The 16,813-nt window shown below is 48.9% G+C and overlaps 1 protein-coding gene across 1 annotated transcript; it reads right to left on the reverse strand.

Moving 5' to 3' along the window:
• Window positions 1-882: 882 nt before the first annotated feature.
• Window positions 883-16,615, reverse strand: CNOT9 (CCR4-NOT transcription complex subunit 9). Its single transcript, XM_054175658.1, has 8 exons — window positions 16,462-16,615; window positions 12,021-12,200; window positions 10,417-10,532; window positions 9,884-9,993; window positions 7,721-7,830; window positions 6,708-6,806; window positions 1,947-2,038; window positions 883-1,242 (listed from the first exon to the last, which is right to left on the reverse strand). The coding sequence occupies exons 1-8, from the start codon at window positions 16,483-16,485 to the stop codon at window positions 1,074-1,076; spliced, it is 900 nt and encodes a 299-aa protein (XP_054031633.1). The 5' UTR covers window positions 16,486-16,615; the 3' UTR covers window positions 883-1,073.
• Window positions 16,616-16,813: the final 198 nt, after the last annotated feature.

The following is a 16,813-nucleotide window of genomic DNA, read 5'->3' on the forward strand; positions in this document are numbered from 1 at the left end:
TGGCACAGGGAATGCAGGTAAGTGGCTGCTGGTCTAGCTGAATTGCAGTGGGGCTGAGGCAGACGCCAAGGCAGGTTTGAAAGCTGAAATGGATACACTCAGCTGGCAGAAATGAGCTGGAGAAGGGGGGGGAAGGAAGGGGGGGGCACGACTGAGGGGCAGCAGCAGTAGCTGGCGTACCTGGAGCCTGCAAAAGATGTCACTCCCAGCTATCCTGTGGCAGAGGATCACCACTCAGTGGCCCGTCCGACCCCACAAGGCAGGTTTCCAAATGAAGAATGCTGGTCAACAAGCCAGCTGTGGCCCCACAGGGCAAGAGCTGGGCTAGGTGCAAGACCAGCACGCATAAAGCACTGTTTAGCTGCAGGAATGCACTGTTTACAGCACAAGAGCTACAGTCCTGCTGTTTTTTTCTCCCCCAGCACCCTGGGAAGCAAGTTCATGACATGTGGGTTCATCACAAGTAATCCACCCCTCCTCTGGGGCAAGCATTATGGTGGCCCAGCTCCAGCCACTGGAAAGCTTACTGCGCCAGCTGGGTGCAGAGCCAGGAGTAAGGATGTGCTGGTAGGAAAGAAAGCTGACCCTGGGCTCCCTGCAGTAGCAGTCTTGAAGGGATAAAACTGGATTAGCTTTTATTCAGCTCACTCATCTACAGACATGTAAACGAGAAGTGACAGGGAACTGGAGGGATGTGGTGTGCACACCCCGTATCACACACCTCCTGGGCAGAGGCTTAACCACCTGGAAAAGCAGACACCTACACTCTCCCTCCCTGGCAGTGGGGGAGATGCTAGCCATGCCTCCTGGGGTGGCAGGGATCTGTACAGATTTGGTTTATTGATTTTCTCTTTCTGTTTTTTCCCTCTTTAAGCTGTGGTATCAGCACTTGCTGGTGTTGCGATCCCCAGAGGCATGCTGCATTGCTACAGAGCAGCCCTTCCGCTGGGTGGGATGGTCTGACAGGCTGGCAGCCAGCTGGTGTGCCCAGTTTGTTGCAGAAGAGGTCATCTGTTCCTGGTTCTTTGTAAACCTGAGCTGTTTCTTCCCTGGTCCCCCGCTTCCCCTAGCAGTCATTGTGGAGGAAGGGGGATACCCCGTGGGTCAGTGACTTGACCCTCTTGCAGGTTCTTGACAAGCTGAGCCAGCCAGCGCTTTGTGGTGGTGTCATCCTTCAGGACCTGGGCAAAGGTGGTGTCCTTCAGCTGGTCAGGGAGGCACTGCCTGAGAGCTTCACGTGCCCTACATCAAGAGACAAGAAACAGGGCCCAACAAATAAACTCACAGGGGCAAGAGGGGAAGCAAACCCCACTGAGGACGCAACACTCCTTTGCTTGGGAGTCCCCCTGGCAGAGCCAGCCAAGGAAAGCACAAGCAGCAGCACTGCAGCATGTGGTGCTCAGACAGCCAACACGGCTCCCAGCCCGCACACCTCACCCCACTGAGCCAAGAACCCCTGTGTTCTGACACTTATCACTCAAGAGCAATGCAATGCCAGGAGAGGCAGAGATAAAAAATACATACCCAGCACATTGGGCAGAGTGTGCAGCCCTTCAACTGAATTTCATCTATTGGCTTCTATTGCTAACAGCCCACATGAAGAGGTTGAGAACAGTGCACCTTCCACATCAGCTCCTCCCTTGTACATAATTCAAGCTCCCTTTGAACTCGGGTGATCTGCACAGCTTGAACCTTCACAAGCCCCCAACAGTCACTGTTTCTCCTATGGGAAACTGTTTCTCCTATGGGAAACACTGTAAAATTTCCTGGGACTAGCAGTTAAAAAACAACCAACCAACCAACAAACCCCAACCATCTTCCACACTGCTAAAGCCGATCTAAGGACAGACAAGGAACCTTGACTCTCCCCAGGCCGGCACTGTGGAGAAGAACTGAACTTCCAGAGGAGTAGCAGAGGCCCCTGACCAAACTCCTAAAATGTTTACCTGGGATTATCAGAAAGGCGAAGGTAGCAGCGGACGACGTGTTTCAGAAGGCGTGCCGATGGCTCCTTGGAGAGCTGCAGGACCATTTTACCCTGTTGGACAGAGGCCAGCGTCACCAAAGTCATTGTAACAACCACCTCACAATCAGCAAGACCAGGGAGGAACATTCAATAGCTCACTCTGGCTTGCCACACATTGCAGCCCACTACCTTCCATCTAGACACCCCCACACAGTGCTCTGCTTGCCAAGATGCCTTTGGACTTGGAAAGGTCTCTCCCAGCAGCTCACAGCTCTCTTTGGCTCTTACCTCCCCAGGACTGCTTAGTGGTCCACATCCCCATTAGATTAAAGAGACCTGCTTGTGGAGGAAGGCAAACATATCCCAAAGGCTTGGATAAACTTGGGCTGAGTCACCCTGTGAGGTGTGCTTCCAAGCTCTGCAACACTCCCTGTTCTCACTGTGCTGCTTTTTAAAACATTAATGACAGCCTGGGAAGCCATGCTGAAGGACCGGCCTCACCCACACCACATATAGTAACAGCAACACCTGGCCTTATCAAGCATCCAGGACTTGCATTTTCTCTTTCTGCTACACTTCATGTTAAACCATTACTAAGAATGCCTCTATTTCTCCCACTGTGTAGGATTTTGCACATGGTTGCACCTTCAGATGTGCCCAGCCTAGTGAACAGTGTGCCTTTAACACACCTGCTCTGAAGGATTTTAGCAGTCTGCTTCCTCATATTCAGGACTCAACCAGATGTGCTCAACAAGTTGGGGTTTTCTTCCCTATAAAACATTGTCTAGCACTAACAATTTTCCTCATTAGCGAAATTCATCTCTATCTGGACAGTCAGGCAGTTAGCAATTAGCTTCATCTGCCCTTTTGCAAGCTTCCCATTCTCAGCAATTCCCCAGGACACCAATACTTCTTTGAAATAAAGAGCACATCAGAGAGCATCTCAGACCACTCCTGGATGGGAAATACTAACTTGCATTTTCAGAAGTATCTGATACTGGCATGGACATCTTACTCAGTCATCAGCAGACAAGGAAGCAAATAGAATCACCTTCATGAGACAGGATCACAATCCAAACATTTGAAACAGAGACATCTATGAACACTTTCATCTTTCTCCATAGCACTGCAGAACATTAATCACATCAGTGCTTTGCTATACCCCAGCTAGGATTTCTTCCATCTAACACAGCTTTAGATGTCCACATCCTTCTATGTTCATACCCTTCCCAGCCACAGACTCTTCCTTGGTCTCTGTGGCAGCTTTAGGCTGATGCCCAGCAAATTTTCCAGATTGAGTAGAAAGTGGTAGATAAATTACCACTGGATGCAAAAGGGAAACTAATGATAAGGTCTAAATAATACCATTGGTCTGATAACTGACAAAGTTAGTTGTATAAACTCTTTCTCTTTTCAGCTTCTTTGCTCTAACAGGTACTAGCTGGTTGCTTCTGCCTGGCTGTTGCTGACTTTGGCTATGTTCTTGTCGTGGCTAAGTACTAACAAGCTACTCTCTGCTCTTCTTTCTCTCTTTTCCCTTGTCCAGAGGGAGAGAGGAGGAAACTATTGGTAGCCCCTGGCTTTGTCCAGGGGGACTCTTGTGTTGTTTATAGATTGTAAATATATGTAATATATGCTGGCCAGGCCTGAGACTGCCCATCCCCCTGTGGCCTTGGGCCCAATCAGGCCCATGGCCAGGAGATCTCTCCCCCAGTTACCAAGTCTCGGAGTGGGAAGGAAAGAGGAAGTGCCAGACTCCGCACTGGATCTTATAGTGGTGCAAAGAATTATGGTAGGAAATACACAATTTCCTGTGTCCATCCCTTTGGGCTGGACTTCTGGACACAGGAAGTGAATGCACCAGGGGGGCACCCAGCTCAAACTACAACATGCCACCCCTGTATTTCATACCATAACCTTTGCACCCAAACACATCATCAGATCAGAAAACTTCTGACGACATGTCTGGCAGAGTCCATATCTTCATCTGGGCGTCCACTCAAACAGTCTCTCATTCAGGCTCAAGCATCAGTCCATTCCAGTTGTTCTCCTCATGTGATGGAACCTCCCAGCGACGCAGTCCTTCTCCTGCAGTGTGAATTCCTTGTGGACTCCTTGGGACATCCTGGTCACCTGGAAATACCTCACAACTTCTCAGCCAAGCCTTTACTCTCCTATTCAGCGGCAAATTCTCCACCCCTGGGGCAGGCCAGTCGGAACAATCCGGCTCCACGACTGCCTTTTTCAATCCATCCAGGGTGCCGCAGCCAACCGCTTTCACGCGGACCAAAGCTACACGGATGCATGTCAGAGGCACTCCGCACCCCCCGGCTGGGCGCTCGCGTACCGAGGCAGGACAGCATCCGGCTGCACAACCTCCACCCCCGGAAGAGGGAGGAGCTGCGCCACAGCCCGCTGAAGAAGCAGGGAGGCGGAGCCAGGTGCTCGGCGCCATTTTCAGAACACGTCCGAAAACACCAGGGAAAGATTTACAGCTGCCGCCGCCGCCTGAACGCAGCCCGGCTCGGGCGGTGCCGCCGCCGCCGCTTGAACGCGGCCCGGCCCGGCCCCCGCCGTCTCTGTCGCCGCGATGCAGAGTCCGAGTCACCTCCAGCAGTCGCTTGCCCGCTCGCCGCGGGTGTCCGCTCCCCGCAGCGGCCGCGGGCCGACCACGCTCTGCTTGCCCCTGCCCCTCCTCCGCTCCCTGCCGCTTCGCAGAGAACGAGGAGAAGGCAGGTCTCGCCTTCTTAGGCTACTTGAGCACTCTTAAGCTACCCTGGGCAGAAAGTCACAGAAAGAACCACCCCTCGCTGTTCCCAAACAACAGTAGGGAATTCCATGCCATCAGCCACGCACCAGCTATCCTTCTGCAGCCCACAGGAGTTCACACAGTCGCCCCGGTAACACAAAACCTGAGCCCCAACTTTCCAAACCCAAACCGACGCCCAGAACTAAATTTAAACTCTCCATCTTTTGCAATCCGAGCTGCAGTTGGCCCCACGTTGGGCGCCAAAAATGTAATGGGTTGGGGCAGGTCCCCTCCCCACCACAGGCAGAAATAACGACTCAGGCAAACGGATTGCAAAAGTGATGGAAGTTTAAATAGAAAGCAGTGAATGTTACAGAAAACCCAAAGCGCAGTGACAAAGAAAGATCCCATCCCCACCTGAGGGTGCATGCAAAACCCCCAGGGCTCCTTCTTCCCCCTCCCTCTGCTGGGCTAGTCTCAGCTGGCCAGGCCTGAGACTGCCCATCCCCCTGTGGCCTTGGGCCCAATCAGGCCCATGGCCAGGAGATCTCTCCCCCAGTTACCAAGTCTCGGAGTGGGAAGGAAAGAGGAAGTGCCAGACTCCGCACTGGATCTTATAGTGGTGCAAAGAATTATGGTAGGAAATACACAATTTCCTGTGTCCATCCCTCTGGGCTGGACTTCTGGACACAGGAAGTGAATGCACCAGGGGGGCACCCAGCTCAAACTACAACAACACTATTTTGTACATAGTTATTGCATTTCATATTTCTAGATTTTAGGCTGCTTGTAAATATAGCTTCCTTTGTTTTCCAAGTGAGCTGGTCTGGCAATTTTATTTTGGGGGTAATTTCAACCCACCGCAGTCTCCCTCCCTCAACACCCCAGGGCTTCTAGTTGCATTGTTCATTTGCCCTCAAGCCAGATGTAATCTCAAAGCCAATCCTTTTCTTGAATAAAAAAGTCACAATGGATAATATGGGTATCAACTCACAACTGTTCCTGTTTTGCTGTTTAGGGGTGAATTAAGAGGTAACATCTTCTTTACATTTGAGAAAACAGATACATAAATATTCCCAGCGAAAGCATCAACATTTTGGCACAGAACCAGCACTGCAAAGCACTTAACTTAATGCTGTATTTATTTCTCCTGAGACTGTTCTTTAGAAAGCAAGCAAGCAAGCAGTCAAGCACAAAAGCAGGACACCAGCTGTTCCAGGGCAGACATATCCCCCTCAATGAGCTCCAAGATAATAAAGCTCAAATTTGGGCTACGACTCCTGGGATGAACAAACAAGTACCCAACTTCTCCTTCACAGGGAATGGATAATTGTTTGCTCTCTCCATGTAACAACACAATGAGAGTCATAAGCAGCACTTCATAGGAGCCAGGTTCAAGGAGTGAAAAAGGATGTTGGCCTTACAAACAGTGAAGAGGAAACTCCTGAAAATCTGTGGTAAAGGACACTGTGAATGCAAAAGGTCTCCATGGGCTCAAGGGGAGGACAGGATAAACATGGCAGGGGTTACTGCATGGAAAACCCACAACTGCCCTGAGAGCTGGCAGCTGCAAGACTGCTATGAGGCCAACAATCACAGACACTTGCCCTGCTTCCACTCCTTCGCTCAACCTGCTGCTCTTTCAATGTCTTGTGGGAGACAGAGATGGGAAATGAATGGATCCATGGTCAGAGCTGGGTGATCATTCCTACACAAATCAATTCATGTCCAGCCAACAACCCTGAAAACTCTTTCTTCTCTGGAGACGTTTACCTGGGGAATATTAATATGCTCTCTTGGCCAGCAAACCAGAGATACACAAGGGAAACATGCCAAAGCAGAGCGCTACAGCGTCACAAGCAGTAAGCCCAAGAACCATTTGTCTCCTTCAGACCTGTGCTCCAGCCAGGGAGCAACGAAGTAGCTACTGAAGGACTAGGCTGTTAGAGTACAGTTCTCCCTTGCTATAAAAGAGGAAATAAATGATCTTACCAGTATCATGGCAACATGGGAAAACCTCTCATAAGTCTGACAGATATATGCCAGCCCTGTGTCATCCAGGAGGATTTTCTGTAGAATAAATGTAGCAACCTAGAGTGGGGAGAAAGCAGGAAAGAAAGCATATGAATAACTTATCTATCCTGAAAAGAGAGAGACAGCCTTTGTGCCATGTTCTTTTCAAGTCAGTCCCAGAGCTGAAAGACCTTTCAGCAGGTAGCAAATGCTTTACTCAGTGGAAGATTAAAGCCAAAAGAAAACGCAGGACACCTCACAAGGCTTGGCATTTCTGGCTAAAGGAAAGAGGATGCAAAGCAGTGTGTCTAGACAACTGGATGCAGGTTGTGTAAGACAGCAACTGTGGGATGCTCAGATGGCCTCAGGATTATGGCCACACTACTCTGGTCACAGAGCAAGAAGCAGGGAAAGGATGTGTCCCTTGCCCCTGACATCTAGACAGCAAGCTGATTTCAGTTTTCATCTTGAGCATTACCAACTCATGAGACATGACTTTCTTGAAGAACCTCATCCAGCTATGCCAGCAGGCTTCACCAGGGAAACACACACACAGACCACAACCAGCCTGCCCAGGTCATCCAAACAGTCTCACTACAGATCAGAGCTCAAGGGAAAGGAGCCCCTGATCAGAGGAGACAACAAACTGGTCCAGTGTGGTGACCATCTCCTTAATCACCACTAACAGCTGCTGACCCACTTCTGCAACATGTAGCTAGAGCATTTGTTCTCTCAGGCCAAGGAAAGTTACTCTGCAGGGCTGCAATGGAGGGAATGATTGTTGAAAGCAGCAAGATCTTTCCCAGTAAAACAACCAAGCTTAGGAACTCAGTTTGGCAGCTTTGGTTCATGTGGTCTTTTTTTGAGGAGGTAAAAATATCACCCAGAGTTGCTGCCTCATCTGCAACAAGATAGAAGCCAGCTCTGCAGGTTACTGGCTGATTGGTTGGAGATAAACAAGAAGCCTTCATTAAGACAAGAAGAGTAGGTACCGTTTTGGAGAGCTCACTGCCAGACTCCATAATGCGTAAGCACAAGGGGATAATTTCTGTTGTCAATAAGAAATTTATCACTTCTTGCTCATCAGTCTTCACCAAGGCCCCTAGAAAGAAAAAGAACCACCCAAGTCAATAAATGATGAACCATGGAAAAAAAACCACCTCACATTTCATAGAATCAATAAGGTTGGGAAAGCCCCAAAGATCATCAAGTCCAACCTGTCACTCAAGACCTCGTGACTACTAAACCATGGCACCAAGCGCCACGTCCAATCCCCTCTTGAGTACCCCCAGGGATGGTGACTCCACCACCTCCCTGGGCAGCCCATTCCAACAACTAACAACTCTCTGTGAAGAACTTTCTCCTCACCTTGAGCCTAAACCTCCCCTCCTGTTCTGGTGCTGGTTGCCTGGGAGAAGAGACCAAACCCCTCCTGGTTACAGCCTCCCTTCAGGTTGTTGTAAACAGCAATAAGGTCTCCCCCAAGCCTCCTCTTCCCCAGGCTAAACAACCCCAGCTCCCTCAGCCTCTCCTCGTAGGGCCTGTGCTTGAGGCCTCTCCCCAGCCTTGTTGCCTTTCTCTGGACATGTTCAAGTGTCTCAATGTTCTTCTTAAATTGAGGGGCCCAGAACTGGACACAGTACTCAAGGTGTGGCCTAACCAGTGCTGAGTACAGGGGCACAATGACTTCCCTGCTCCTGCTGGCCACACAATTTCTGATGCAGGCCAGGACGCCATTGGCCTTCTTGGCCACCTGGGCACACTGCTGGCTCATGTTCAGCCTACTGTCAACCAGTACCCCCAGGTCCCTTTCTGCCTGGCTGCTCTCCAGCCACTCCAACCCCAGCCTGTAGTGCTGCATGGGGTTGCTGCGGCCAAAGTGCAGCACCCAGCAATTGGACTTGTTGAAAGCCATCATGTTGGACTCTACCCATCTGTCCAGCCTGTCAAGGTCCCTCTGCAGAGCCCTTCTACCCTCTTAGCATTTCAAAGAGGGGCTGTGCTGTGTCCTCCCCATCAATCATTACGCAGGCAGAGCAACTTTCACTTTAAATACGTGGCAGCACATGGCTGGAGAAGAAAACTCTTTGGCAGCATAGAGGCAATCGAACTGGGACTTGGGGTTGTTTTTTGCAGAAAGGGGATGCATCCTTGGCCCTCCCCCAGTGATAACACAAACACAAGAAGGTCATACATACATCGAATAAACCAGGTTGGAAGAGACCTTCAAGATCATCACGTCCAACCCATCAACCAATCCAACACCACCCAAACAACTAACCCATGGCACCAAGCACCCCATCAAGTCTTCTCCTGAAAACCTCCAATGATGGCGACTCCACCACCTCCCCAGGCAGCCCATTCCAATGTGCAATCACTCTCTCTGTATAGAACTTTTTCCTAACATCTAGCCTGAACCTCCCCTGGCGCAGCCTGAGACTGTGTCCTCTTGTCCTGGTACTGGCTGCCTGGGAGAAGAGACCAACATCTGCCTGTCTACAACCTCCCTTCAGGTAGCTGTAGAGAGTAATAAGGTCACCCCTGAGTCTTCTCTTCTCCAGGCTAAGCAACCCCAGCTCCCTCAGCCTCTCCTCGTAGGGCTTGTGTTCCAAACCCCTCACCAACTTTGTTGCTCTTCTCTGGACTTGTTCCAGCAAGTCAACAACCTTCCATCATGCCACCCATAGCAACCTCCGGGAAGGAGAAAAACACTTTAAGACCCTCTTACTTTATGCACCGAGAGAAAAATGTTTTGGGCAGAAAGAAGAAATAAATAGGTTAAGGAGAAGGCAGGGCAAATACACCCAAGCCAAACAATGACAAAAAAACCCAAAAGAAAGCCTTGTATGCACCCATTCATCCCAGTCTCTAGCTGGCTGGGCTCAGGGTTAGGGCACAGTAAGCCTGCAGGTCCTTGTACTCACAGGAAATACATTTTGGCAATGCACCCAGGCTTCAGTATTTTCTTATTAGTGAAAACCCCCAGCTCCTACACATGAAGGGGAACCTGCCTCCATAACTGATAGAAAAGGAGCAGCTCCTCCTGGTAATACTGTAGGACTCAGAAGATTCCAGTAAGAAGAGACCTGTGATTCTGGTTGTGCATAAACTGCATAGTAAGAAACCCATGCTCTAGCATCAGTCTGGCTGCTTACCAATGACTCCAAGGCTCGTGAGCCGCAGATACTCAAAGGGACGTGTCTTGCTAACGGTGTGCAAGAAGGGGTACAGGAAGAGTGGGATGTGAGCTGCCAGAAAAGCTGACCTGAAGGAAAGGGAGAACACCCAACATGAGAGACAAGGAAAACAAAGTAAGCACACAATCCTGCATTGCCTCAACAATTCCTGACAGACACTACTGCTGCTGTTCCTCAAAAAAGGTTAACAGGTGGTTCTCTGGTGGAAAGGTAGGAAGTAAATTCTTTTTGCCCTAACTTGACATGTGTGGGACACAGACTGAGAAAACCTGAAGTTTGGGGAATTTGCAGTGTCTTGGACAACCCAGGGAATGCAGTGTATTTAGGACCACCACCAAGCTGACATCCTGATAATCACTACAAACAAATAAGAGCAAACGTTCCAGCTCTGTCTGTTCCACTTTTGGTAAAAAATAAGAAAGAAGCTTACGTGCTTCTGGAGTCAGACAGGCTGAACTACCAACATCAACACCTCACCTGGAAGTGCTTACCTTGTTTCAGGATGTGATGCAACACACTGCAGCAGAGCTAAGGCATTGCAGACTCTGTTGGACTGGTGGGCTGTCAGCGTTGGAGGGTTGATTGATGGGTAAATATTTACAATTTCCTAAAAATGAACAGATGAAGAAAACTTAAAGGAGAAAAACATCAGAAAGCTGCACCACAGCATTTGCCCAGCAAGGAACTATGGTGACAGGAGACAAAGAGTTTGCTCTCACCAAACATCGCTTTGAAGTCACGTGGCAGCCACCATGCTTTCCAGACAAGGGCAGAGCTGTGTCAGACAATTTGATAAGGACTAACAGGAACGTGTGCAAACCTTAATTTCAGCAAAAAAGGGTTCTTTAGATTCTCTGATGCTTTACTAGTGTTTTGAACTTCCAGATTGAACAGAAGCATTGATGCTGTGCCTAGAGGCAGAGCACATCCACTCTATTCATACTGCAGCTTCTGGTACTCTTCTAACTCAAGCAGGGAGAAGCAGCTCAGGGCAAGAAACCTAGTTCAGAAATCTGTCTGCTTCCAACCACAGCTCCCTTCTTATTTCCTTCACTTGTTACAGGGTCACTCCAGGAAGAGTTTGACATTGCCAGTCCTGTGCTCTTTTCTCTTCTTTGAGCAAAATTACTAGATTCAGCACTGAAAGATGCCAGTCATCAGCTCTTAGGGTAGTTTGCCCAGAGATAAGTCGAGTCACTCAGTTTCACATGAATGCAGGTACATTCCCTTGTGAAGATCTCTGGAGCAGTGAGCAGCTATCTGCTCAAGAAGTGCTCAAGCTCATGTAAAACAAATCAAAACAGAGATCTTTGGGGTAAAACCGTCATGGCTCTGCTATGACATTGTATGAAAATAAGCAGAATTTGACCTGCAGGGAGCTCATACACCCAAGGACTTGCCTGTAGTCCTTCCAACTATGTAAGCTGTCTAATTAAAATCTAATTAGAATTCTTACATCCTAACATATGCTGCCTTGCTAGTGATGAATAGCAAATAGGCTTCCAACATTTGATACTCTCACCACATGATCGAACATACATCATACTCTCAGCAATGGCAATAATGGGACAACAGGACTGATGAGGAGCAGCTGAGGAAGCTGGAGCTGTTTAGTCTGGAGAAAAGGAAGCTCAAGAGAGACCTCCTCACCCTGAAAGGAAGTGCACAACTAGCTGAATGGAGGTTATAGCAATGTGGGAGTTCATGTCTTCTCCCTAGTAACAAGTGATAGAATGAAAGGAAATGGCCTCAGGTTGCACCAGAGGAGGTTTAGATTGGATATTAGAAAACAGTTCTTCACCAAAAGGGTTATCACACTCTGGAATAAGCTCCCCAGGGAGGTGTTTGAATCACTGTCCCTGGAGGCATTTAAAAGATGCACAGATGTGGTGCTAAGGGACATAACTTAGCTGCTGACTCGGTAGAGTTAGATAATGTTTGGATTCAATGGTCTTAAATGTCTTTTCCAACCCAAAGGTTCTGATTCTGCAATGGACCCCACCCAGTGCCTCCCCACACCTGCCCCATGGGTGCATAAGCTTTGCAATGTGCTGATGCTGAACCACAGAATGAAGACCCTGTCAGTCTTACCCACCTGAAGGAGTGCTGCAATGGTGCCAAACGAGTGCCACAGCATCGGGGCAAGGTCAGGCACAGATTCACGCTTCTTGCTCAACTCCAGCAGCGCATTCTCCCGTGTTTCAGGGCTGGACAGCTCATTGATCCACTGGTAGATCTTTTCGCGGTCGACCTGAGCCAGTGCTGTTGGCACAGGCTGACAGGGAGACAAGAAAAATTCAGTCCAAATGTTTTATCCAAGTCTCCAAACCCTTTCCACAATGTGGCAGATAAGCAAAGCTCAAGAAACTCCTGACTGAGGGCGGGAAGAACTAAAGCTGCATCAAGATACTCTGGATATGGAACCCTTCCTTAGATTAGTCTTATTATGCCACATATTTGAAATGCAAGGGGTTTGCTTTCTGGCCTGACTTGTTAGGACAGTTTCTCTTAATCCACCTGTTAAGTAGTACCTTGTAACTCTGTTCTGCAATACAGGATAGCCATGGTCCTGCCTATCTGTGCCAGTAGGGCTCTGGGGCAGGTCACACATACTTTAGCCAGCTATCATTTGCTCCACCTGCACTCAACATACATTCATTTCGTGATTCAAGTGCAAGCTTACACAAATTCCAATCGAGGCATATGCTAGCTTTTCCTCTCCAAAGATGTCCATGACATTGGAGCCTGCCAATGGGATTCACCCAAGGTACATGAGAAATACACTCTCATAAGTGCTAGGAAAATTCTCACTACTCCAGGATCAGCACAACACTGTCCACAACCAGTAACACCTGCTGTTAGAGGTCTCATAGCCATCCCATGCATCTTGCTTATACACACGAAGCTAAAAGGGGTTTTTTTTCAAGACTGATTTTGTGCAAAAATTCTTACTGAAAAAACCAAACCAAAATCCCAGAGAAGAGTAGATCAGTATTCACAGTCGAAGCACATTTCATACTGTTCAGGAGAAATGCAGGGTTTCTCTCCTGCCTTTTGTGGAACATCAGGAAAAGAACACCATCAAGGCCAATAACTTTTCAGACCAAAAAAATGAGGGAAGGCTGGCAAGCAAAAGAAGAGAAACAGGGACTGTAGAATTGCAGCACAGTTTCTGTGGAGAGGGCAAGGTACAAGCCTGTCAATTAAAGTGTGTCTCACGCCTCTGCTGGCACAAGCACTCAAAGTGCAAACAAACGCTCAGCAGGCTTCCTAAGTAGGCAGCTTGGTAATTCAGGTACCAAATCTTGAGCAAAACAAACATGACATTAAACCCTCCTGTGTGAACACTTCCAAAAGCCAGTTCAGAATCTATTCAAACATTCTGCTGCAGTATTTACTACTCAAGTAAAGCACAGCCCTGGCTGTACGCTGCTGCTGCTGAGCTTGAGTCTGTCTGCAAGCAACCACCTCAACACCCCCACATGTGTGGCAACCGCACTGGGAGCAGGGAACAGGCTGTTTCTGCTCTCAACTCAAACTGAACCTCTCCAAGCATGCACTACAACAGATGTGAGCACAGCCTGTACCACACTGACAGCAACACTACCACCAAGCAGCTCATCACCGAAGCACCAAAGAGAACACAAATGAGTTCAGAAATCAAGTGGCCAGAACGAAACCTTGAGCCATATGTCAGAGGCAGGCCCCCAGAGCTGCAGGAGGGATGAAGGGAGACTTCTTAGCCTCTCACAGACATCTCCAGAGCTTTCTGTCTCTATTACTGCAAAGGTTTCCCACCCTCCATTAATCCACATATTACATCCCTAGTCACATCCAAAAAGATTCTTCCCCAGCTGTGTTATTTCTCTCTCCTTCAGCCACTTCCATCATATTAATTTAAATACTGACATATAAGCCAATGTGCCGTTTGCAATCCCTGTACTTTAGGGCTCAAACACCTTTGCAGCTGCTCATCTTTCCTCCTATCCTCTTTTTCTCTTCTGCCAGCTTAGGTTTTTTGTTTGTTTTCCAGAACCCCACGCTACATTAGTAATCCCGCTCATTTATTGTCTGCCACAGCTGGGAATGCAATTCCAGTGCCAGCTCCCATACTGGAGGTCAGAGAGAGAATGAGCAAAGCTCATTTGTTTTCATTTGGGATAGTAGAGTGACAAGCACTGTAGCAAAAATGTTGTTATATTTGTGTTATCTAAAGCTTCCATCTATTTTTCTAGACTCACTGAAGTTTTAGTTCCTGTAAGCTTAAATACATTGACCCTTTAAAAGCACAATCATGCAATTGTGATCCCTAGAGGACACTAAGTAGATTTTCCACACAATTAAGTTTACAATGTCCAACATCTCTCTTAGCCAGAACCAGCTGCTTTTGACAGGCTCTAAAGTTGCTCTTCTCAGTTTAAATTGAAAGGCCTACTTTTTTCTTCTTTTCCTACTTTACTGTCACAACTTCTCCTCCCTCTAAGCCTAAAACTCTGGAGAGCTCTGAGAGCTCCACACAAACCCTGCCAAGCAGACTTCCTTTTGCATGCAGGGAAAGCAAAAGTTACCTACAGCTTCTCGACACAGCACATGCTATCCACCTCTGCATCATGAAACATGTGGTAACATCATTCTCAAGAGAAATGACACTACCTTAAACATCCATACCTGACTACATTTCCAACAACCACATAACGAACTAGATTCAGGCAGCTGGCTTTATCTTCCTAACTGGGCAACTGCTGCTAGGCACACTGGTGAGAGTACTGGTCAATGAAAGCAGTACACTGACTAACTGGATATGTGAGCTTTTCAAACTAGTTTGACAGATCACCAACTCAAAAATAGAAAAATTAACTTTGAACTTCACTAGCAGTGAACTAGCTGGTTTGAATTGGGATTTCAATGCTTGACTGCTAGTTACAGCTACGTTTATTTGTTCTAGCCTGTTCTCAAGCCCTTCGCACATTACGTTGTCTTCAGGTCTGAAACTGAAGTGTCAGCTCTGACACCAGTATTGCTGTACAAAAAACAGTGCTCTGGCTTACTACAGCTTTACCATGACAGCATTCATAACACTCAAAGGGATTCCTGAGCCAGTTCATGACTCCAGTAACAGGCAACATTAATAACCACAGCTCACAAGCACACATCCACAGCCAAACATCTTTCCCTGCTCCTTTCAGTCTATGCATGCCAACTGACTGTGGTAGGAAACATTTCATTAAAGAACCACCAGGTAGTGGGAATTACATAGAAATGAAGCATATATATAATATAATAATATATATAGATATATTTTGCATTTTATATATAAAATATATGTTATTTCTATTCCTGATAGAAATTACTTTGTTAAAGTTGTCTTTAAAAACATAGTAATCTCTTTATATGGAGGTGACCAGAACTCAGATCTGGAGGATTAACAGGAGATACAAAAGTCTCATGCATTTCAACAAGCACTTAAAATCTACATTGCTATAGACAAGTAAATGTTGATTAAGAGAGTTCACTATGATCTTGCACGCCCTTCCACGCTCCAGCAAGCATCACTTTAATCAGAACTTCTTGCCAGTGCTCCAAGCAATTTAAAGTCATGAGTACTTAAAGGAGGAAGACTTAAAAAGTTTCCTCAACTCCTGCTCGTAAGTATTTTATGCACCTGCTTTTTAGTCCAAGCAGCTCCTTGAGCTAAGTTAATTTGCAAAGAGCTCTAACTGCTGCTCTTGCAACATGTCCCAAAACCAGTACATACCACAGATTCAGTCAGCTCCAGGAAGTCTCATACATGAGACAAATGGGCATTTGGAGAAGTGAAAACCAAAATACAAACCTGCCCTGATGGGAGACAAGATGCAATAACCACATCATTCAAACTCAGCTTCCACTGTTTGAACCAAACCAGGCCAAGGTACTATTCCATCCCAACCCACCTCTGCAGCTTCCTGAAGGGGAAGAGGGCAAGCACCAACTATGGACAACACTGGAAGGTACTGGTGGAAAAGAAACAGGCAGTCTCGGCCTTTCCTCTGGCTTGCCTGCCGCCCTGGCGAACTTTTCACTATCTCCTTTTCTCCTTTGCAGCCAAAGCCAGAAGTAAAATTGCTCCAGAGAAAACGGCTGGGCATACAGAAGAAGTCCTTGTACAGGGAGGGAGGGAGGGCAGGGGCCAAGAGCAAGGAAAACTCTACGTGATACACATGGCGGGAAAGGAGCACAGCCAGGACACCCAGCAGGGAAGCCCTCCTAGCCCCTGCAAGGGCCACTCCACCCCAACGAGCAGCAGAGCAACGCAAGGCCGCTTCAGGGGTGCACGGAGGAATCCCTGTGGCAGCAGCCGGAGCGAGAAAGCGCTCACCCAGCGCCTCTCTGCTACCAAAGGGATTCCGCCGCCCCAGCCGGCCACCGGGACGCTGACTGGAGGGAGTTCAGAGCCGCCCAGAGCCACCCTCACAGCTACGGCGGCCCCTCTCCCCGCGCGGCCTGCACAACGGGTGCCGCCCCAAACCCAGCCCCAGCGCAGAGCCGTGTCTCACCGCGGCCGTGGCCAGGCTGTGCATGGTGGGCGCGGTGCCGATGCTGCCGCTGGGCCGGGCTCAGGAGGCCGCTGCCATCGACGCAAGACCGCCGCGACCCCTCACCCTGCCGCGCACCCGCCGCGAGGGACGCTGGGACGGGAGCGGGGGGAGCGGGACACGCCGCGCGAGGCGCGCGAGGCCGGCGAGGGGGCCGGAGCCGGGGCTGTGCGGGCCGCTGCGGCGCACGCGCGCGAGGAGCGCGGGCGGGCGCGAGGCGTGCCGGGAAAGGCGCCGCTGCGCTGACGTGAGCGGGCGCGCGTGCGTCGCGCGGCGTCTCGCGCTGCTGGCCGGTTCCCGCCATCCGCCGCTG

This window comes from Dryobates pubescens, chromosome 2 (assembly GCF_014839835.1).
Source record: "Dryobates pubescens isolate bDryPub1 chromosome 2, bDryPub1.pri, whole genome shotgun sequence".
Lineage (NCBI taxonomy): Eukaryota > Metazoa > Chordata > Aves > Piciformes > Picidae > Dryobates > Dryobates pubescens.

Coding starts and splice junctions, on each gene's coding strand:
- CNOT9 (XM_054175658.1), bottom strand. CDS start 16,485: ATGCACAGCCTGGCCACGGCCGCG. Junction 10,533..12,020: donor CCATTGCAGCACTCCTTCAG/GTGGGTAAGACT, acceptor GTTCATTTTTAG/GAAATTGTAAATATTTACCC. Junction 9,994..10,416: donor GCATCACATCCTGAAACAAG/GTAAGCACTTCC, acceptor CCTTTCCTTCAG/GTCAGCTTTTCTGGCAGCTC.